This window comes from Bison bison, unplaced genomic scaffold (assembly GCF_000754665.1).
Source record: "Bison bison bison isolate TAMUID 2011002044 unplaced genomic scaffold, Bison_UMD1.0 scf7180017864471, whole genome shotgun sequence".
In the NCBI taxonomy this organism is placed as follows: domain Eukaryota; kingdom Metazoa; phylum Chordata; class Mammalia; order Artiodactyla; family Bovidae; genus Bison; species Bison bison.
Genome location: NW_011495032.1, coordinates 28806248 through 28830415, shown reverse-complemented (window position 1 = coordinate 28830415; position 24168 = coordinate 28806248). Strand labels below are relative to the sequence as shown.

Below are 24168 nucleotides of genomic sequence, written 5' to 3'. Positions count from 1 at the left end.
ACAGAGGAAGTATAAAGCATTCAAGTATGGAATAAGAGCACTCACAAAGGCAGATATCCAGTTTGTTGTGGATCTGGGGTAGTAATCGAGGATAACAGGTATACGAGGCATAAAGGAACATCTAACCTCACACCTAATAGCTTTTATCGTATTTGTCATCAGAAGACCAGTGTTCTGTTACCAGATTTATCAAAAATTAATTATAAATACTACTCAGCAATTTAAAAAAGAACAAATACTGTTACATGCTATATGAATAACCCCAAAAAACATTACAGGAAATGAAAAAAAGTCAGACGCAAACACAATTTATTATATGATGCCATTTGTATGAAAAGTCCAGAAAAAGCTAAACTATAAAGACAGACAATAGATTAGGGGTGGCCTGAAATTGGGGATGAGGAAGAGAATGGGGATTATTTGTAATCCTCATTTGATTATAGAAAACAATTCATCTTTAATCCCCAAACTGAAGCTCAATGCCTTAATTTTCTCATCGGCTATTTAGTCACAATTACAGTTACTAACTCAAAAGGGCCCTTTGAAGATCAAATGAGACAACACAGGTCAAAAGTTTAGAACAATTTAGGTCAAAAGTACCAAACAAGTCTGGTACTTAGGGCTCAACATGTACATACACATGCCCAGCTTAAAAATTCAGAAAATAAAACGCATGTAAACAAATATGCATGTAATAAATGGTAAACACAGAGAAAAGTACAAGTTCATACTTTAAAGATTCAGCATTAAAGTACAGTTCGTCCTAATCAAGGTAAATAAAAGACTTTAGGAGAACTTTTTAAATATGTACAATCAAGTATAAGAACACATGAAAATTATTAAATATACTGTTATTTCCCTAAGATTTTTGGTCTCAATGAAGTATAAGGAAATGTTGAGACTCCTCCTCAGCCTTTCATCTTCTTGACATTTTGATGGGTAATTTCCTGATTTTTTTAATTACATGATTTTTCACAGTTTTCCACATTTTTTCTATACATAAAAGTCCTTTATTGAAAATTGGCTTCCAACTAACATTTTTACTTTATTAACATTTTTATATAAGGAGAAGTCTCTTATTTAAGAGACATATATAAGAGAGACTTCTCCTTATATAATCCAATATAATCCTGGACCAAAACTCTAGAAACCAATACTGGTGAGGCCAAAGGCACTGACATAAACACGTACACTCTTCCATGTTTTCTCATTCTTTAAAACATGCGCTAGGGTATTGGAGGCACCAAGTTATCTTCCAGTAGGCATCAAATAATGACACAGGTACTGCCTCCTGAATTCAATCTGTTCACGGACTCTTTCCATACAGGTATACAAAGTGAAAAACTGCTAACACACCACTCCAGCAGACAAAGACAAAGTTGTTTAATTCTACTCCTTTGAAATAACTACTTCATCGAATATAGCCTATGTATCTTTGGTTAAATTATTTTCTCACTGGCATCAACATTTATATTCCCCTATATTATCTGTATGACGTTTATAAAATGAATTTCTGTTTTCCTTATTCTATCATTTCTTAAGTATTCCCAGATAAAGTTCCTAACGTGAAGAGAAAATAGAGGCAAATTTCAATATTTGATAAATTTTATCATGGTAGTTTTGAAAACAAATTTACTCTTTAAATTGCATTATAAAAAATACATTACTCTTCACATTCATTTTACATGGAAATATATAATCATTTGAGTATTTAAATATAGTTTCTCTTTAGCAAAATCATGTCACTCAGAGCCTGAATTACACAAAAATGTAAACACACAAGTCCAAAACACACTTTACACATTGTCTACATACTACAAAATTTGGAATAATTATAGTAAACATTTATGCAAGGACAAGATTAATAAAACACTCACTATGGTTATCATTTGATTTTTTACTATTAAAAGAATTTAATGCATACTTGAATACACACAGAAAAATCCAATTTTTATCTAATATGTAAATTAAGCCCAAACAAATTTTGACAAAGGTACACTCTTGTATCCTACCAAACTCTGAAAGTTATTCACTACTTATTTAAATTATAAAATTTACAATTCCAACTTTTCAAGCCTGTCTAAAATAACAATGACTACAGGAACTCAGTAAACATTTCAAAGTGCTTTTTAAAATCATCAGGACTATTTTATACTTTAAACTTTAGATATAAACCTTTTCTTCTTAAGGAAAAAAAAAAAAGGTACTTAGAAGAGTTTCCAATGTGAAAAATGGTAGTAAATTTTCTTCAAGTTTTTGATCAGTTGAATTATAAGAACTTTCCTCTCTGAATGATGTAATCACAGTAGATATGATACATCACAATTACATGGTACATTTTTTTTCCATATTATCTCTTGCTTTTAAACTGACACTAAAAGCTTGCAGAATGCCTATTAACAGTACTCAAGAGAATTACATGTCTACTTCATAGGGGAAAAAAAACACCAATACCCACAAGTAGAATATTTTTATGAATTAATTGCTTGCTGCTGCTAAGTCGCTTCAGTCATGTCCGACTCTGTGCGACCCCATAGACGGCAGCCCACCAGGCCCCACCGTCCCTGGGATTCTCCAGACAAGAACACTGGAGTGGGTTGCCATTTCCTCCTCCAATGCATGAAAGTGAAAAGTGAAAATGAAGTCGCTCAGTCGTGTCCGACTCTTAGCGACCCCATGGACTGCAGCCTACCAGGCTCCTCCATCCATGGGATTTTCCAGGCAAGAGTACTGGAGTTTATTTACTTCCTAATCAGTAAGACAGTTTTCTTTCTAAATTAAAATTGCAGGATTATTCCAAATTAGCAGCTGACAGTGATATTTTAAGAAAAGAAATTAAAATATTTGAATATAGGGTAAGTTGAAGTTGCTCTGCAACTAAAAATATAAACATTTGTCCATTTTTTAATCTAATTACTGCTTTAAATCTAGAAGAAATTATTTGGAAAACTCACCAGTGGCCACAAGACTAGAAAAGGTCAGTTTTCATTCCAATCCGTAAGAAAGGCAATGCCAGAATGTACAACTACCACACAATTGCTCTCATCTCACATGGTAACAAAGTAATGCTCAAAATTCTCTAAGCCATGAATAGTGTACTTCAACAAGCCACTTCAACAGCACATGAATAGTGTACTTCAACAAGCCACTTCAACAGCACATGAATAGTGAACTTCCAGATGTTCAAGCTGGATTTAGAAAAGGCAGAGGAACCAGAAATCAAATTGCCAACATCCACTGGATCATAGAATAAGCAAGAGAATTCCAGAAAAACATCTACTTTGACTACACCAATGCCTTTGACTGTATGGATCACAACAACTGTGGAAAATTCTCAAAGAGATAGGAATACCTGACCACCTGACCTGCCTCCTGAGAAATCTGTACGCAGGTCAAGAAGCAACAGTTAGAACTGGACATGGAACAACGGATGGGTTCCAAATCAGGAAAATAACACGTTAAGGCTGTACATTGTCACCCTGCTTATTTAACTAATATGCAGAGTACATCATGCGAAATGCCAGGCTGGATGAAGCACAGGCTGGAATCAAGATTGCTGGGAGAAATATCAATAACGTCAGATATGCAGATGACACCACCCTTCTGGCAGAAAGCAAAGAAGAATTAAAGAGCCTCTTGATGAAAGTGAAAAAGGGGAGTGAAAAAGTTGGCTTAAAACTCAACATTCAGAAAACTAAGATCATGGCATATGGTACCATCACTTCATGGCAAATAGATGGGAAAACAGTGGAAACAGTGAGGGACTATTTTGGGGGGCTCCAAAATCACTGCAGATGGTGACTGCAGCCATGAAATTAAAAGACGCTTGCTCCTTAGAAGAAAAGCTATGACCAACCTAGACAGCATATTAAAAAGCAGAGACATTACTCTGCCGACAAAGGTCCGTCTAGTCAAAGGTATGGTTTTTCCAGCAGTCATGCATGGATGTGAGTTGGACTATAAAAAAAGATGAGTGCCAAAGAATTTATGCTTTTGAACTGTGGTGTTGGAGAAGACTCTCGTGAGTTCCTTGGACAGCAAGGAGATCCAATCAGTCCATCCTAAAGGAAATCAGTCATGAATAGTCATTGGAAGGACTGATGCTGAAACTGGAATACCTTGGCCACCTAATGCGAAGAACTGACTCACTGGAAAAGATCCTGATGCTGGGAAAAATTGAAAGCAGGAGATGAAGGGGAGGACAGAGGATGACATTGTTGGATGGCATCATCGACTCGATGGACATGAGTTTGAGTAAGCTCTGGGTGTTGGTGATGGACAGGAAAGCCTGGCATGCTGGGGTCGCAAAGAGTCAGACACAACTGAGCAACTGAACAGAACTAAAAGAAATTATTAATACAATACAATGTCCATAACATACCCACAGGCTAAATAATGGCCCCTGAAATAAAGCTACATTTAGGAACTAACTGTTACACTGTACTTAATTCTGAAGTAACACATTTTTATTTCTGAAATCATGGTATACTGATCAAGTTTCAAATATGGTTTATACAATATAGAAGCTAAAAGTCATGTTTCCCTTTTAGCATCAATGACAGAAAAGGATCCAGTTTCCTTGACTTAGTAGGATAATTGAATGAATCTGTATCAGCACAACCAGTGTCCCTGAATAAAAGATCTAAAGATTTTTTGAGTATGTCAGACCTAAACTGCATATCTTGACATCTTTCATTTGAACTATTAAAATCAGTTAGCAAGTTGAAGGAAGGCCAAACCAATGTACAAATACAGCTTTTCACTAGCAAAATGGGGCTACACTTAGGTTATCAGTTTTATTGGTGTTGGTGGTTTAGTTGCCAAGTCGTGTTCAACTCTTGCGACCCCATGGACTGCAGCCCGCCAGGCTTCTCTGTCCATGGACTTCTCCAGGAAAGAATACTGCAGTGGATTGCCATTTCCTTCTCCAGGGAATCTTCCCCACCCAGGGATCGAGCCTGGGTCTCCTGCATTACAGGCAGATTCTTTACCACCTGAGCCACCAGGCAAGCTGGTAGAAAAGCATAATCACACTGGCAAGATCCTTTTCCCCTTAAGATCTAAAGAAAAACCTACAGATATTGTATATATACAATATGGATGTATCTCAATGAAGAAAGTTGAAGGCCTGCAGATACAGTTTAAAAGAAACAGGAGTCTGTTATGTATTTAAATCACCAGGCAGTTTTTTAAAAACTGGATTAAAGTTAATGAAATCTCATTCTCTGTAACGCTTCTGAAAGAAAGATAAATTGTATTTTGTGTGTGATTATTTAGGTTAATCCCATTCAAAAGCTGAGATAATCTATTAGAACTTCTTTTTAACTACCCAGTTAGAATATGACATTGACAACACTACTTTGAAACACACAGAAGACTCGATTCATATTCATCTGTTCCAATTTTTAAAAAGTAAATAATAAGATAGCATTTTATGTTTGCCACATTCATCCTTGCAGTATTTTAAGCTGCTGACATGAGACACAATCATAAAAAATAAATGGGACACGATTGAAGACAGAAAAGGGTATATATATTGTGCTAAATTATGTAATATAAATTAAGATGAAGCTCTTCCACAACAAAGGGACAAAGGGCATTAAAAAAAAAAAAAACACCCTAACACTAATTTTAAATGAATATTAAAAGTCCTGAAAAATAAGGCTATAGCAAAATAGATGAAGGTTCATTTTTTCCACCAGTTAGGAAAGCTATGTACACCAAGTGCCGAATGTATTTTCAACTGAAGCACTGACTCTTCAACCAGCCCTTAACAGAAACACCTTTAGTTTACTTCATTACCTCATAATCTGTTAGAGAATCGAGTCTTCATTCTATCCGAATACGGTACACCAGAAAACAAACTTCTCAAATCATATGTTCTGATAGGTCTACACGGCTTTCTCTGTTGTCTTCTAGGGTGTTTTTTATTACCATTCTTCTTACTTCGTGCAACGCTGGAAGAGGTCTGCACACGTTGCCTAGAAGAGCTTGCTATAGCTCGTGACTGCTCTTCAGCTCCTGCTGACAGAACTGAGGTGTTTGAGAGCATATTAGCTGGTTTCTTCGCCTTCTTTAACCTACTAACATTAGGTTTTTTCTTCTTAATATGCATCCTAACAAAAGTGCTCCTGGACTGATATTTGTGACGCAAAAAAACAGAGTATTTTGGAATATACTTTTTAATTATATCACTTAGTTTGCTCTGAATCCAAATCGACCGTTTTTCTGAAGCAATTCTGATATTTTGCTGGGGAATAACTGATCTACAACCTTTTTTGGGAAAATCTGGCTTATTATTAGTTGATACCTTCCTTCTCTGATTTTTGCTTTTACTTTTCAAAAACTTTTTTCTAAATGATTTTGATGAGGTTTTGGCAACATCAGGACTTGAAAAAGTTGACTGGAAATTACTTTCCCTCGAAATTTCACTAGAACTAAAAATCTTGGATTTTTCTGGAAACACAGAAGATTCACTGGCCTCCTGACCTGACTTTAGTTCATGTCCTACTGACACTGTCATAAAAGGTACTGAAGCAGAGCTTTGTACATAAGGATCATTATCTTCTGCATTAGAATTTAAGTGGCTAACATGCATTTCAACACAATTATTCCTGTCAGACCCTGGTACTTCTATGTTCAGAGGAGGATCAATTACAATGTGCTTATTCAATGGGTCATAACAATTAAAGGAAGTCTGGTTAAATTTGTACTGTATGTTAATATCCCAATTATTTCTACTACAGTGCCTCCTTTTAGAGACGCGGTTGGATTCACCTTTCTTCAACTTAATATTTGAAGAAAGAATATAAATTAAGGTATTTGCTTGCAAAGGCTTCAAAACGCCAATACATGATTCAGGAAATTCTTTTTTTTTAACTTTCTCTCTTGTTTTCCAGTTGTTTTGTAAAAGTAAATACTTCCTTACTGGAGAGTCTTTCTCTTGTCCACTAATTCTTTTTGTCCCTCGTTGACTTGTGAGATTGGTTTGAGTTCCATGCCTATCTTTTATAGCCTGGTCTTGAGAGGCCACTTGCCATGTTTGTTCATGATTCCTTTCTGTTGAAGGATGATGGTTAGGTTTATCTAAAGCCACTGAAAAGTCATCAATATGTGAAGTACCACCCTCATTATCATCACAATCTGAGAGAATTTGAATTGATGTGGTGTCCTGATTGAGGTCAGTCCAGGTCATCTTTTTTTCTTCATTCAAAAATTTTTTTTTCCTTTTTCTTATCTCACAGTCGCTAACAAAGTAACAGTAGAAATGATCTTTCTTAAATTCCTTCACAAGAGCACTCATTTGCACATCATCTTCTTTCATTATCTGAGACCGCGTTTTCCCCACAAATGAAGGAGGGACGGGAGGCAAGTGTTCAGGATATAGTTCATGAAGATCATCTTCTATGACCTCCTTTGCTTTTTCCAAGTTCCTTATAGAATCAACCACAGGAACAGAGTCGGAATGGGAATTATTATGATTTGTTTCTTTCTGGTCAAAAGACATCTTCTTAAATAGGTTGATCTTATTAACAGCTTCTTGAGGCCGGTCATTGCCAGACTGGAGAGAAGGATCACGTTGAAACTTCACCCCAGAACCACAAGGTTCACAGTTCATACTTTCTGGATCAGTATGTTTTAACTTCAAAAGGTTTTCTTGATCAGGCATTTGATGGATCACCAATCCAGGAGATGCATTACAATCCATCGCAGAAACACCAGATTCACAGTTCTTATCTTTTAGGCCAATATTTTCTACATCTTCCCAAAGGCTGACTCCTTTGTCAACCTTCTGCTGTTGCCGAGTTACTGGCTGAGAAGTCTCCTCCCATTCAAAGTTTCTTTTAGGACCACTAGATTGACAGCTCTTGTCTTTGGGGTCACTATATTTTGCCTTTTTTTTTTCAGATTCTTGCGACTGGTAAGTCATGGACTGATGAGAGGAATCAATTTGAAAACTCAGTTCAGAAACATAAGGCTCAGAGCTTGTCTCTTCCAGAATAATATAGTCTTGCTTCTGCTTTACTACTTTGAAGACCTTTTTGGAATGGTTTGTCACTGACTGAGGAGAGGCTTCACAAACATATCTTAGTTCAGAATCACAAGAGTCACAGTTCTCATCTAGGTCAAAACTTTCTGCATTTATACAGCTGATTTCTTTGACAGTCTTTTGAGGCGAATCAATCACTGGCTGAAAAGGGACATCAGAATCTGAAATCATTTCACAGTCATTATCACTTGCCGTCAGGTCCATAAACAGCATCTTATCTGTTTCTCTGTCTGACTCTTCAAGTTCGTTTATCACTATTTGAAGAGGAACATCAGAACCACACATTATTTCAGAATCCCTAGGTTCACTAACCTCTTCCATGCCAAGATACTTTTCCATCTGAAGATTTATCTCTTTGCAAACCACCTGAGGTTGGTCAACTCCTAACTGAAGATGAACACCAGAATCACATTTTATTTCAGAAACACTAAGTTCACAGTTCTTATTTTCTACGTCATTCTGATCCTCCTCTTGCAAGTTTATTTCTTTGACAGCCACAGCAGAATGACCAGCTACAAAGTCAACATCAGAATCATAACTTACTTCAAAATCACCTAGTTTGTATCTCTTATCTTCCAGGTAAATATGGTCTTCCTCCCAAAGACCTATTTCTTTAACAGCTTTTCTTTGAAGCTGGCCAGTCACTGACTGAAGAGGATATTCAGAAACAAAATTTATCTTAGGACCACAAGGATCATTGCTTTTGTCTTCCAAACTGGTTTGTTGCTCTTCCAAATCGTGGTGTGGCTCAACCACTGACTGGAGAGGGGTATTTGCAACAAAAATGATTTCAGAATCATTAGGTTCATAGCTCTTAGCACTCAGACGAACAGGTCCCTCCCTCAGAAGATTCATTTCTGTAACAGCCTCTTGAACTTCATTAGCCACAGATTGAAGAGGTCCATCAGAAACAAAGTCTATTTTTGAATCACTAGGTTTGACAACCTTATCTTCCAAGTCAACATGCTCCTTCAGAAGGTTTACCTCCTTAACAACTTCAGTTTGGCCAGCCACTGACTGAAAACAGACATCAGAGTCAGATACAATTTCAAAATGCTTAGGTTCATCTCTCTTATCTTCCATGTCAACTTCATCCCTCCAAGGGCTTATTTCTTTAACAGTTTGTCTAAGCTGGTTGGCCACTGATTGAAAGGGGTCATTAGAATTAAAATTTATTTCAGAACCACAAGATTGATTGTGCTTATCTCCTAATTCAGTATGCTTTTGCTCCAAAATAGTTATCTGAGGATGATCAACTACTGACTGATCCGTGAGATCAGAATTCAAACTCATTGCAAAACCACTATCTTGCCTGTTCTTATCTTTCAAGTACACATGATTTTCATTCTTGAGGTTTATTCGTTTAACAGCCACTTTAGGTTGACTGGACACAGATGGAAGAGAAACATCAGAATTATATATTAATTCAGAATCATTAGGTTCATCAACCTTATTCTTCAGGCTCATATCCTCTTCTTTCTGCACTTTTGTTTCTTCAACCACTTCCTGAAATTGTTCGGTCAATGGCTGAAGAGGGTCAGCAGAATCAAAATCCATTTTACCATAACTAGATTCATTGTTTGTATCTTCCAAATGAACATGTTTTTCCTTCAAAAGGCCTAGTTGAGGTTGGTCAATGACTAAATGAAGAAGGTTATTAGTATTCAATTTTTTTTCAAAGCCTCTGGGTCCAGTACTTTCATCTTTTGGGTCAACATGGTCGTCCTTCAAAACAGTTGTCTGAGGTTTTTCATTCATTGACTGAAGAGGGACATCAGAGTCCAAAATTATTTCAGAACTACTATATTTATCACTCTTGTTCTCTAGAACAACATGTTCTTCTTTCTGAACACTTACTTCTTTATCAGTTATTTGAGGTTCCATCATTGAATAATCAGAATCTAAACTTATTTCAGAACCACTATATTCAGCACTTTGACCTTTTAACTTAGCATGCTTTTCTTTTTGAAGCCCTAGTTCTTTCACAATCAGTTCCGGTTTGTGAGTCACTGACTGAACAGGGATATCAGTATCCAAACTTGTTTCAGAAACTTTTAACTTATTACTCTTATCTGTTAAATTTACATGTTCTTCTTTTTGGTTTATTTCTTTAATAGCTATGGAAAGATGACCAGTCACTAAATGAAAAGGAATACCAGATTTCAAACTGTTTTCAGAAACAACAGGTACATTATCCTTATTTTCTAAGTGTATATCCTCCCCTTTCTGAAGGTTTCTTTCTTTAATAGGATCTTCAGAATGTCCAGTCATTGAACGAAAAATATCATAATCAAACATTTCAGAATCACTAGATTCATTTCCCTTATTTTCTAAGTGTAGCCACTCTTCATTTTGAGGATTTAGGTTTTTAACAGCTTCTTCTGGCTGCTTAATCACTGAGTGAAAAGGGATATAAGAAGTCAAACTTATTTCAGAACTGGTGGGTGCATCATCTTTCTCTCCTAAGTGTGTACACACTTCTTTCTGAATGAATGTTTCTTTCACCGCTACTTCAGGTTGATAAGTCCCTGAATGAAGAGGCACACCAGAATCAAAAGTTATTTCAGAAACACGAGATTCATTACTCTTATTTTCCAGATCAATAGGATCCTCCTCATAAACAGTTACTTGAGATTGGTCAACTACTGGGTGAAGAGGACTATCAGAATAAAAAGTTATTTCAGAACTAATTGATTCAAAGCTCTCATCTTCCAAGTTAACATGCTTCTTATTTATTTCTTCAACATCCATCTCAGGATACTCAGAAACTGACATAAAAGAAGAATCGGAGTCAAAAGTGGACTTACAACTGGAACATCCATAGCTCTTAACTTCCATGTCAACATTTAATGCTTTCAGATTTATTTCACCACGAGAGCCCATAGGGTGAGAATCAAAACTGAGATCAGAAATGCTAGACTTAATACTCTTGTTCTCCAGGTCAATAGCTACTTCCTGAGCATTTACCTCTTTAACTGCAACTTGGGATTGGGCAGGCACCAACTGAGGATCTGTTTTCATCAAATGAAACTTTATCTCAGGACCATGAAATTCACAGTTCATATCCACAAGGTCATTCTTTTCTTTCCAAAGATTGATATTTTCAACATCCTTCTGAGGTCCATCAGACAAGGTCTCAAGAGAGACATCACAATCAAGATATGCTTTAGCACTACTGGGTTTATAATGACTATCTTTTAGAGAGACAGGCCTATCCTCCAGGTTTCTTTCACTGACAGCCATGTGAGGATGGTCGAAGAATGACTGAAGAGAAACATCACAATCAAAACTTGTTTCAGAACAACTCGATCCATAGTTCTTATCAACTAAGCTAATGTGAACCTTCTTCTGAAGTTCTGTTTCTGTGACAGTCACTGGGAATCGGCCAGGCATTGACTGAAGCGAGAAAACAGAATCAGCACTTATTTCAGAGCTACTAGATCCATAGTTCATATCAACCAAGCCAACGAGCACCCCCTTAGGAAGGTTTACTTCTTTCTCAGGCTGTTGGCGGCAGTCATCAGTTGACTGAAGTGAAGCATCACAATCAAAATTCATCTCAGAATCGCTGGATTCATAGCTTTCATCAACCAGCCTAATATGCATTACCTTATGAACACTTTCATCTTTCACTTGAGTTTTGCTGGTAGTCACCTGAAAGGAGTCATCACAATCAGAGCTTCTTTCAGAAATATAAGATGTATTATTCTTATATTGCAAATCAGTATGTACTTCCTTTGAAAGGTTTATTTCTTCAACAGTCACTTTGGATTGGTCCATCAGTGAATAAAAAGAGGAACTGCCATCAAAACTTACTGCAGAATCTCTTGATTCACAGTTCTTATCTTCTTGGTCAGTTTGCTCCCCCTTGCCAAGGTCTGGTTCAGCCTCTTCACAGTGATCAGATGCTGACTGAGGAGAGCCACCAGCAAACTTCATTTCAGAACTCACTTCGATCTTCTGTTCCCAAAAGGCTGACTTGTTAAAAACCAAATGCTTTCCTTCCTGGTTATGATCCATATTAGGAAAGAATTTCTCACGGTGCTTTGGAATGTCATCTTCAAAGATTCCTTTATTAGAAGGCATGTCAGTTTTACTCAGGTTGACTACTGGATTCACTGCAAATTTAGAAAGAGATTCCAATTTTAAAGAGTTTTCAGTACTCACAAATTCATGGACTTTAAAGTCAGTTGACAAAGCTTTAGTCTGAGAATTTACATCTTCCCGTAAGGTCAACTTATCTGAGTTTACACATAAAGACTTTCTGTTTAACTCTTTAGGTTTCTGATATGGAACTGAAGAAGTTTCTGGATGGGATGGTAGCATAGGGTTTCTAGAGCCCTTGTTTAGCTGTTTAAGGTATTTGTCAGCTTTGTTTGGGTCACATTTGTTAACTAAATCCAAATGGACTCCAAGTGACAAACCAGAAGTAGTGTCAGTTGTAACTGGTCTTTCATGAGAACTTTCAGGTGAACAACTAACAGGAGCATTAGAAATCACTGACGAACATATTACACTTTGTCTATTATTTGTACTGTGACTAATACCAACTGGATTAAACTCTTTCACACTGCTCCCAATTTTATGAATGAACTCCAAGGGATGCTGTTGTCCTTTTTCCAGTTTTTGAATAACTGATGGTCGATCTGAAACACTATGCATATATTCCTGAGGCCTAGAATACACCTTTTCAATGGGTTCAGATGCCTTGGTAGATATCTCTTCTCTGACTCCAGCAGCATCCTCAGTCTTTATTTCAGGACTAAAATCATCATTAGGAACCACTTCTGAAGGTGACACAATAGTCATATGAAGTCTCTCATTTTGCATTGATCTAAAAAATAAGGGGGAAAATTCCATTAAAATATTTTGACATCCATTTAAGATTTTTCAATGCATAATAAATTCTATGTTCTTTCTATCCTGGGCCAGATTCCTACAGCAGAGAGTTTCAAAATAAATTAATTTTGTAACATTTGGCTAAGGACAGAAAGGAAGGTAGAATAAAATCAAACAAGTTGAAAATCCCAAAGGATTCTATGAAACCAGCATCACCCTGATGCTATACCAAACAAAGATATCACACACACAAAAAAAATTACAGGTCAGTATCACTTATATTGATACATAGACATAAAAATGCTCAACAAAATATTAGCAAATCAAATCCAACAATTCATTAATGGATCACACACCATGATCAAGTGGGATTTACCCCAAGGATGTAAGGATTTTTTAATATCTGCAGAATCAATCACTGTGGTATACCACATCAACAAACTGAAGAATAAAAACCATATGATGATCTCAGTAGATGCAGAAAAAGCTTTTGACAAAATTCAACATCTATTTATGATTTCAAAAAAACTCTCCAGCAAGAGGGCATAAAGGGAAGATATCTCAACAAAATAGGCTATTTATGACAAATCCACAGCTAACATCATACTCAACAGTGAAAAGTCTAAAGCATTTCCTCTAAGACAAGAAAAGGATGAACAAGACAAGGATTCCCACTCTCACCATTTTTATTGAACAGTTTTAGAAGTCTTAGTCACAGAATCTAGAGAAGAAAAAGAAACAAAAGGAATCCAAAATGCAAAGGAAGAAGTAAAACTGTCATTGTTTGCAGATGACATAATACTATACATAGAAAATCTTAAAGATACCACCAAAAAAAATTAGCACTCATCAACGAATTGATAAAGTTGCAGGATACAAATTAGTATACAGAAATCTACTACATACACTAACAACAAACTATCAGAGAAATTAAAGTAACAATCCCATCTACCACATCAAAAAAGAATTAAATACCTAGGAATACACCTACCTAAGAAAACAAAAGATCTGTACTCAGAAAACTATAAGACACTGATGAAAGAAACTGACAGAGGTACAAACAGATGGAAAGATACACTGCGTTCCTGGAAGAATCAATGTTAAAATGAACATACTACCAAGGCAATCTACAGAGTCACTGTAATCCTTATCTGAACACTAAAGGTTTTCTTCACAGAACTAGAACAAATAATTTTAAAAGTTGTATGGAAACACAGAAGACTCTCAACAGCCAGAACAATCTTGAGAAAGAACAGAGCTAGAGGAATCATGCTTCCTGACTTCAGGCTACAGTAATCTATACAGTATTGTTCTGGCACAAAAATAGATACATAGATCAATGAAACAGAACAGTGTTCAGAAACAAACCTACACACTTATGCTCAATCTATGACAAGTGGAAGTCACCCAGTTGTGTCTGACTCTTTGGGACCCCATGGACTGTAGCCGGCCAGGTTCCTCTGTCCATGGAATTCTCCAGGCAAGAATATTGGAGTGGGTTGCCATTCCCTTCTCCAGGGGATCTTCCCAACACAGGGATCGAACCTGGGTCTTCTGCACTGCAGGCAGATTCTTTACCATCTGAGCCACCAGGGAAGCCCAAATCTATGACATAGGAGGCAAGACAGTCTCTTTAATAACTGATGCTTGGAAAACTGAATAGCTAGCTACATGAAAAAGAATGAAATTAAAACTTTCTCTTAACACCATATACGAAAATATACTCAAAATGGATTAAAACCCTAAATGTAAGACCAGATACTATAAAACTCCTAGAGGAAAACATAGGCAAAACACTGACATAAATCACAGCAATATTTTTTTGGATCCATCTCATAGAGCAATGGAAATAAAAGCAAAAATTAATGAACAGGACCTAATTAAACTTTAAAACTTTTGCACAACAAAGGACATCATCAACAAAATAAAAAGACATCAAGCATACTCAAATTTAGAAAACATCCTACAAAATAACCGGCCAGTCAGTACTCTTCTAAAAAGTGTCAAGGTCTTAAAAGCAGAGACAGACTAAGGAGCAACTCAAGATTATGGGAAAGTACAGAAATGTGACAATTCAATGCACTGAGTGGTCCTGGATGGAATGTTGGTCCCCAAAACAGGACATTAGTAAACACAACTGACAAAATCTGAATGAGTTCTATAAATAGTGTGGTATCATGGTGATTTCATGGATTTGATCACTATACTGTGGTTATTTTATTTTTCTTGCTTATTTTTGGCTGCACTGGGTCTTCCTGGCTAGTGTGCAGCCTTTCTCTAGTTTCAGGGAACAGGCTACTCCTTGAGGGGCACGGGCTTCTCACTGCGCTGGCTTGTCTTGTGGTAGAGCACAGACTCTAGACCCTCGGGCTTCAGTAGTTGCGGCTCACAGGCTCTAGTTGTGGCACACAGGATTAGTTGCTCCATGGCATGCGGAATCTTCCCAGACCAAGGATCAAACCCGTGACCCTTGCACTGGCAAGCAGATTCCTATCCACTATCACTAGGGAAGTCCACTGTGGTTATTTTAGACTTAACATTTGGGGAAGCTAGGTGAACATTACACAAGAAAAATCCCTTGTACCAGTTCGCAACTAAATTTTTTAAGTCTGAAATTATTCTAAAATGAAAAGTTAAAAAATAAAAACTATTTTAATGTCCATAAACTTTAGCCCAAAAGTTCACAGTCTAGAAGTCTACCCCACAGAAAGAGCTGGATGTACAAATATGTTTGTTGAAGCATTTTTTATATACACTATAAACTGGTAATTTATACTGACCTCAAGATAGGTTAATTCCATCTTTCCACCAGCTAAGAAAACAAATATTTTTTCCTAACTTTTCCCCATCATAACTTTTTCGTCATTTGCTAAGTTTTAGGTTGGTGACTTGCAAAGTGTGCAAGAAGTTTACCCTTTATTCTGCTGCTAGGACTAAAGTCAACTAATACTGTACAGGTGTGCTAATGATCTATGTTGCTTTACCTTAACAGCTGTAGCAGCAAACTCATCCAAGTACATAATCTGATTTTCTACCAAAGTTCTTCTTCAACATAGGACATTAACTTTTTAAAATGTTATCAAAAGATTTTTTATTAAAACAATCAAAATATATTAATAAAAGAGTAAGCTATCAAGATACTGACAAATTATAAAAATAATCAATTCCGTCTTACAGAGTAGCACAGAGTTAGCAAATAGTTCCATTAATGTGGAATAAATTTTTACCTTGACTATCCTTACTTAGCTACTATCACCAACTTTTGGTTACTAATCTTGTTAAAGTTATGTTTGTTCCCACCTTTTTACCCTGCTTAATCCTGTGGCATCCTTGATGATACATATTTACTGGCCTGACTTTTCTTTAGAAAAAGCATAGTATAGTCCATATCTTTTAGAGTGAGATTTTTTTTACTTAACTTAGGAAAAATGTTTAAACAACTGCAAGGATAAGTTACTAGATAAAGGTTCACGTTATATTCCCTGATTCAAAGATTCACTTTAGGAAATATTAGGATGTTAACACAAACATCCACTGTAATATATAACTACGTACTAATATTCCCTAGAGAGGGGCATGGCACCCCTCACCAGTATTCTTGCCTGGAGAATCCCACGGACAGAGGAGGCTGGTGGGGCTACAGTCCACAGGGTCGCGCAGAGTTGGACACAAATGAAGCAACTTGGCACACATGAATATACTAATATTATTTCACTCAGTTACTCTACCTGCTTTCCTGATAACGACACGGGTGGTGCTGCAGTACATCCTGCAAGAAACGTTCCATCAAACTAGCAGCACCCATCCATTGTCTTTTCTGTGTGATCAAGGATCTGTGATAGTCACTGGATAGATGCTGGGAAATAAAAAGAAAATGAATGTTTCTAAATATTCTAATGGGTAAACATACTAACGGGTAATACTCATTAGCAGTGAGAGCATCACAATTTGGATTCATCATACTCCTGGTAAAAGTATAAATTGATATACCCTTTATATAAAGCAATTCTAAAATACTCATCTGAAAACCATTTAAGGGGAGCGCAAATCATTGCAGAATATTAGAGGACATGCAGCTCACTTCTCCCCATGAACATATCAAAAATACATCTATATGTGAAACAATTCTTCCTGAAAACTAACTGGAAATGAGTAAAAGGACTCCTGCACAACCATAGCTGTAAGAAAGATACACAGGAAGGGTAGGAAGGGTACAAAGGGAAGAAAAACAAGCAAGTGGTTTGTACCTGTGCTTAGGGGAGGGGATTCAAAGGCAAAGGGAGACCAGTCTCTCGGGAGGGTAAATGACCCATACAACCATTCTGTTTTTCACTTTCAGTACAGTATTCAATAAATTACATGTTACCCAATCATTATAAAACAGGCTTTGCATTAAATGATTTTGCTCAACTGTAGACTGATGTAAGTATTCCAAGTACTTTTAGGGTAGGCTAGGTAAGCTGTGATATTCAGTAGGTTGAGTGAAGTCACTCAGTCGTGTCCAACTCTTTGCGACCCCATAGACTGTAGCCTACCAGGCTCCTCTGTCCATTGGATTTTCCAGGCAATAGTAATGGAGTGGATTGCCATTTCCTTCTCCAGGGGATCTTCCCAACCCAGGGCTCGAACCTGGGTCTCCCGCATTGTAGACAGACGCTTTACCGTCTGAGCCACGAGGGAATTCAGTAAGTTAGGTGTATTAAAGGCATTATCAACTTAAGAGACTTTCAAATTATTATCAGAAATGTAATCCCACCCTTCCGCCTCAGGGTCTCTATCCTTGCTATCCTGTCCCTCTAACCTATAAATTCTGCCCCCCAAGATATAAGCAAGCCTGATCCCCACATTTCATTCAAATCTCAGCTCAAATGTCATTTCTGTAACCTCACCTGGCCACTCAATCTAAAACCGCACCTTCTTCCCTATTTTATTTTCCTCATATCATTTATCACAGTCTGACACACCATGTACTAAATTTATGTGACTACTTATTTTCTGTCTTAGTGCATCAAACTGTAAGCTTCATGAATAAAAGAAACTGCTTTTGTTCACAGCCATATCCCTACAAGCCACATCTCCTCATTAGTAGATTCTCAATATGGTCTGTTAAATGAATTTGATTGTGTAAAAGAAGCGAAAGTTATGAGTAGGTCCTTTGTGGTATAACCATAGTAATAGGATCTTCTCACCTGCTCCAGGTTATTATAGAATACACAACAAAAACTGCAATATCCTGATCTGTTCTGCATGTTGAAAAACCAAAGTCAGATGGCTACTGTCCTTGAATACTCAAACTGTAAGAAAAGAAAAATGACAAAAACACAGTAATTCCTTACTACCATGAAGAAGATAGCCATGATAACACCATAGAAGAGAACTTCATTCTTGAGTCCTACTCACTAGTATTTCTAATAATTATGAGAATAGAAAGGGCTACCATGTGCTACCAAACCAATCAGTGAGCCTGCAATTAACTGAGACCTTTCTTCTTTTTTTAAATTGAGGAATATTTGATGCACAATATATGTCTCAGGTGTGCAACACAGCACAATTCACAATTTTTAAAGGCTATATTCCATTCATAGTTGTTATAAAATATTGGCTATATTCTGTGTGTTGTACTACATATCCATGTAGCTTCCCTATTTTATATATAATTCTTTGTACCTCTTAATTCTCTGCATTTATCTTGTCCCTCATTTCTTCCCTTTCCACCTGGTAACCACCAGTTTCTTCTCTGTATCTGCTAGTCTGTTTCTTTTCTGCTATATTCACTAGTTTATTTTTTAGATTCCTCATGTATGCGGATATATGAGATATCATACAGTATTTGTCTTTCACTGAGACCTATGCATCTTCTAAAAGAATAGTGTGTTGCCAATATTTGAAGCCTAGATGACTACATTTTTACTGATTTCCTGGTAAGTTGTTAAGAATTATTGGGAAGTGGTTCAGTATTGAATACAGTACTCAATTTTTAAAGAAAAATTACTATTCCTAAATTGTTACTATAGTACACTTACTATACTCTAATGAAGCTCATTAATTTTTCCATCATGCTTCTACACAAAATCCCAGATCATGTGAACACTCAGTGTCGTATATAACAGCTTATTCTCTATCATGAGAGTAAAGATACCACATTTATTTTCTGCTTAATCCACAAAGAGGAAGATTTTAAAGTAATTTATCCAACGAAGTTGCTAAAAAACAAAATAGCAACCAATATAGCTTCTGAAGCAAAAGATATTTCTCTTCTGACAATTACAAAACCAAACATGAAGATTTTTTTCCAACTAGTGGAAATCCAACAAAAATTTCTCTTAATGAGAAACAATAAGAGACACAGGAATAGTTGATTTGTTAAACAGGAACAGTTTATTTATTAAACAAATAAAGAAGAGTTTCCAAGGTTCAACCCTCAAGCCCAAAACTATAATCCTTCAACACTTCATAATATAGTGATTTCCAAGCCAGGCTGAATATAAAAATCATCCTCCAAAATTCTGATTTAGTAAATCTGAGAATAGAGCCTAGAATTTAGAATTTTTAAAATTTATTTACATACTCATTTATACAAAATGTGACAAATTTAAGTAATAAATCCAATACAATGTAGCTTTTTGCTGTTTTGTGAAAGTGAAAATAGGATTTTTAAGAAATAATTTCATTAAGATTTTAATTCTAATTATTTTAAACACTCTTTACTGTCAAAAAATATAAAGAGAATGACTCTGTAATATTATTTCTGATAAGCTTGTGTGCAACAGAAAAAGTCTATTCACTAAAATCAGTGTTCAAACATTGAAATCACAACCTTAAAACCAATGAGAATAACAAAGCTTCATTAAATCAAAATTCGATCATAACATTCACTTACCCATTACTTTTTATTATGAGAAACTTTGATAGTGTCTGACTTCTCACTTATAAGGAAAATAAACCAATTAAATCAGCCTCTGAAATAAAGAATATTAAAGAAATTATTTACTTAAAATTTGATCTTTTTTCCTTTAATTTCCTTTACTTATTAACCTGAAGCAACAAAATGAAAGAAATTTTAAGTTGCATTCACAGATATGGCAATTTTCAGGCTGAGATAACTCTATAGAGTTTAAACCTAAACTCTGAAGATAGTTAAATAAAATTTTTAGTGCTTTATTTAAAATATAATCAAAACATTCATTGAATAAAAGGCAAAATGAAAGTATGAGTCTACCATCTCACACACATGCACGCAAAATTTAAATTTTATCTTTAACCCTTATGGTAACTCCCAAGGCATTATTACCTGCCATTTCCATTATCTCTAGTGCCATATATATGCCACAATGAAACAGACCTACAATAAACCAAAAGCACCCATTGGCATTTTGAAAAATTCACATGCTAGGACCCCAAAAACATGGAACCAAAATCCCTTAGTAGGAAGCAGGCACATGCATATTACACAAATTTAAAACATTCCAAGATGATTCTGATATAGGTTGAACCAATAACATGTCATTTTTCATGTAGTAACAAAATCCTTAAAGGTACCATTTCTTTGGGGCCTGGGATGATATTAAATGACCAAATGGCTCTTTTTATACAAACTCTGAATTCTATTGGTACCTGGTATTTTTATAAAGTAACAAATCATTTACCTTGAGCAGAAAAGATCAGATATTTCATCAGCTATATTTAGTCCTGGCAAACATCTATAAATCAAAATAAAACTGTTTAACAAAAAAAAAAAGATAAGCCCTCTAAGTGTCTACCATTAACTAAATAAACACCTTCAAGTCACAATTTAAATTTGAAAAGTGACACAATTATGTATTCAATAACAGAAGAAAATTAACTTTTGAACACAAAGCACTTTATATACTATGACTCACTGAATCCCACATGACCTCTTAAGACGTTCTGGAACAGAGCAACTCTGATGGTTCACTGAACCCACCGTCAAATACGTCAGATCTCTGGGTTCTGGGAACAGTAGCTGTAAGAACGCAAGGCACAACTGTGCCTCTGGTAGGGTTGAGAATAAAGACGCCATCAAACCCAAAACGAACTTTATGAGAAACTTTTCAAAGAAATATTTATGTGAAATTTAAGTTTGGGTCTTGTACTAACCACGCCAACACTTAGCTCTTGTGTTAGTTTTAGTTTTTAAAAAAAATACTGTCAATTCCCTATCAGCTATCTATATCAATTGACAATTCAGCCAAATTATCAGTTTTATTCCTCCACATTGTTGTGAGCTAAGTGTTGACTCCCCCCCTCCCCCAATCCCTTATCCAGAATCACTGGTTAGCAAAAAAATTCCAACACTTGGACTCAACACCTGACACCATTGTCTGATCAAGAAATAAACATTTAGCTCCTACCCTGGTTAAAGGTCCATGCTAGGAGCATGAAGGGGTAGAAAGAAATATAAGACAAGCTTTCTTGCTCTCATTAAGTTTAAATGGAACTGGGAAATAAATATAAAAATATGAGGTGGTATCTGAGAAATGTCTAGGCACAAATAATACGTGCAAATGGGTTTAGTTGCAAAATTCAGTTTTAGCTGTAGGAACCAGGATATCACAGCAGATACGATTTTATAACTGGACATTGGGAACCGCACAGAATTTGCTGACACAATTGTCAGGAAAAGATATTCCAAGTATCACAGAGGTAAAAGTACAAAAGCAAGAAAGCACGAGGTACCTTTGGAGATGGTAAGTCGACAAGTTCAGCTGGAGCTACGTTTTCACTTAAGAATTTAAGGGGCATTAGAGCAAGAAAAGTAGACTGGAGTTTGACATAATAGGATTTAAAAGCAGACCGAAGATTTAGACCAGGGATCCCCAAACTCTGGGACCTAATGCCTGATGATTTGAGGTGGAGTTGATGCAATAATGAAAGAAAGAAATCAGTGCACAATAAACGCAGTGTGCTTGAATCATCCCAAAACCATCTCCCTCACCCCCTTCTTTGTCTGTGGAAAAACTGTCTTCCACGAAACCTGTCCCGGGTGCCAAAAAGTTTGGGGACCCCTGATTTAGACCATATCTTTAGGCAGCATATAAATTTTTTGAAAAGCAGTGTATTCAGAGAGTGCTTTAAGAAAATTCTAGAAAAACAGTTCTTCCCTACTCAAGATGTTTTTCACAGGATTAGGAATATAGCTTTAAACTATTCAGCACCATTTCCTAGAATATTGAAGAATTAGTTAATACCCAAAACATTTAAGTTCAAAGAGTCAGTATCCCTTAAAGCAAAGACTTAGTCCCATTTATGCTTATAAATTAGGAAAACACACATTAACTTTTTTTAAGAAATGACTTTTATTAATTTTATTATGAGATTTATTGACTTATTTATTATGAAAGTAAAAGAAAATTATAGCACAATTATAAAAATTAAGAAAGAAAAAGCATAGGAATCAGCCATAATCCCACTACCCACCATTCAATTTGCCATATAATCTTGTTCCAAACATGTTTTTACAAAAATGGAATGATACTACCCATTCTATTTTATAGTCTCCTCTCTTTTAACCATAGATGATGAATACCTCTATATGATAATATATATAATTCTAAAACAGAATATTTAGACTATATACTATTTCATTTTATCAGTGTAAGATAAAAGTCCTCTTGCCTAACAAGAAAAGACCCAGCAGTTGGTGAGTTAACTTTTTAAAAATTAGTCAATAAGATGATTTGTAAAATACATACATATATAACCTTAATATTTTATCCAACTTAAAACATACAAATCAATACACGCTTGATTTAAGATCAAGATGGGCTTTTTTGCTTCACTGAGGTCTCTTTGTGGACAAGTCAGCTTGAGTTCCGAGTCTTTTTTCATATTTTCATAAACACATTTGATTTACCCTCAAGGAGTTTCTGAAACCAAGTCCCCCTAAAACTGAGTTCCTCAGATGACTTTTATAATTAACCTCTCTATCCAAAACTTTATTCCCTTTCTTATCCCACCCCTGCTCCCTTTAGGATTGAAGTAAGTATCAAAGAAAAGGGGGGTCCTGAGACCCAGCAGGACCCTGAGGGGCCCTCCCAGGTGCAAAAGCCTCTCCATGTCTCCAATTTCTTGTTTGTAGAAAAAAGCTTTAGTCTCCTAGACCTTCCCTGAGTTCCAAAAAGCAAAGAGGGAAGTGAGAATGCAGAAACAAAGGAAAAGCAGTTAGTCAAGAAAACTAAGTATAGCTTAAACAATATTTCAGTGATAAAACAATCGTAGGGTGTGTGTGTGTGTGTGTGTGTGTGTGTGTGTGTGTGTGTGTATGTATAATAATCTGAAGCATAACTTCCAGCTTTTTTTTTTTTTTGCAGAAACTAAGAGCCCTCCCGTACCCAGGCCAGGGATGGGTGTAGCTGACTACATGCTGAAAGTAAGTAGACTGAAAGCAGGTAGACTGGCTGGAACCAGAAGGTTAATGATTAAAAGTTCTGAGCCATCACCCAATTATCTCACCACAAACCAATCAGAAAAAAGTCCATCAACCCTCATCCCAAATGTTGTCCTTAAAAGACACTTCCTGAAAGTCATCAGGGAGTTTGGTTCTTTTGAACACGAATTGCCTTTTTTCCTTGGTTGGCACCCTGCAAATAAACGCTGTACTTTCCTTTACAACCTGGTGTCAGTAGACTGGCTTTGCTGTGCAGCAGGCGAGCAGACCCAAGTTCGGTTCGGTAACATTTCCATTTTGGTTCCTCTAAAACAGAATAAGAACTTAAAGACATTTTCAAAACCGAAAGCACTATTACGATTAATGCTTAAGAATTTCCCAAACCTTTTACAGTTGTGATACCCAATTAAGTACTTTTGCAACAGCCTTTTTTTGAGGCCAAAGCATTTATTTTTCATAAAAATAACAATGCTACCAAAAAAATGACAGTGCTTACACTCTTTTTTCATTGATTTATGTAATATTTAAAACTGCAAAAAACAATCTGGGGCAGGGAATAGAGATCTCTGAAGTGCTTGAGATAACCAGCAGAACTAACTCAAAACAGAAGTAAAGTTGTGCTTTTTTTTTTTTCCCCAGAACTATTTCTTGCATATCCAAGATCTGTACCTACTGCAGAGATAAATAAACACATTGCTGAAATGCCTTGAGTTAGAAGCATGTGAGTTTCTCAAGCTGTGACACTGAATAAGAACCAAATCCAGAATCCCTGTGAGAAATATTTTTCAATTGCCCGACAACAGAGACATCAGCTCAACAGCAAATAAGGAAAGACTTGGACTTTTTCTGATGGTCCAGTGGTTAAGACTCT

At 36.1% G+C, this 24168-nt stretch overlaps 1 protein-coding gene across 1 annotated transcript; it reads right to left on the bottom strand.

Moving 5' to 3' along the window:
- Nucleotides 1-5487: 5487 nt before the first annotated feature.
- On the bottom strand, nt 5488-19841 carry ZDBF2 (zinc finger, DBF-type containing 2). Its single transcript, XM_010861277.1, has 6 exons — nt 19770-19841; nt 18079-18183; nt 16618-16745; nt 10241-12884; nt 9804-10108; nt 5488-9686 (listed from the first exon to the last, which is right to left on the bottom strand). The coding sequence occupies exons 2-6, from the start codon at nt 18136-18138 to the stop codon at nt 5804-5806; spliced, it is 7020 nt and encodes a 2339-aa protein (XP_010859579.1). The 5' UTR covers nt 18139-18183; nt 19770-19841; the 3' UTR covers nt 5488-5803.
- Between the last annotated feature and the right edge of the window lie 4327 nt (nt 19842-24168).

What these genes read in the sequence shown, in the direction of transcription:
- ZDBF2 (XM_010861277.1), bottom strand. Translation starts at nt 18,138, where the DNA reads ATGCAGAACAGATCAGGATATTGCAGTTTTTGTTGTGTATTCTATAAT. An exon ending in TGTCGTTATCAGGAAAGCAG is followed by an intron (nt 12,885 to 16,617) that starts GTAGAGTAACTG and finishes CTTATTTTTTAG; the next exon opens with ATCAATGCAAAATGAGAGAC. An exon ending in GTCCCTCTTCAGTCAATGAA is followed by an intron (nt 9,687 to 9,803) that starts TGAAAAACCTCA and finishes TCATTTAGTCAT; the next exon opens with TGACCAACCTCAACTAGGCC.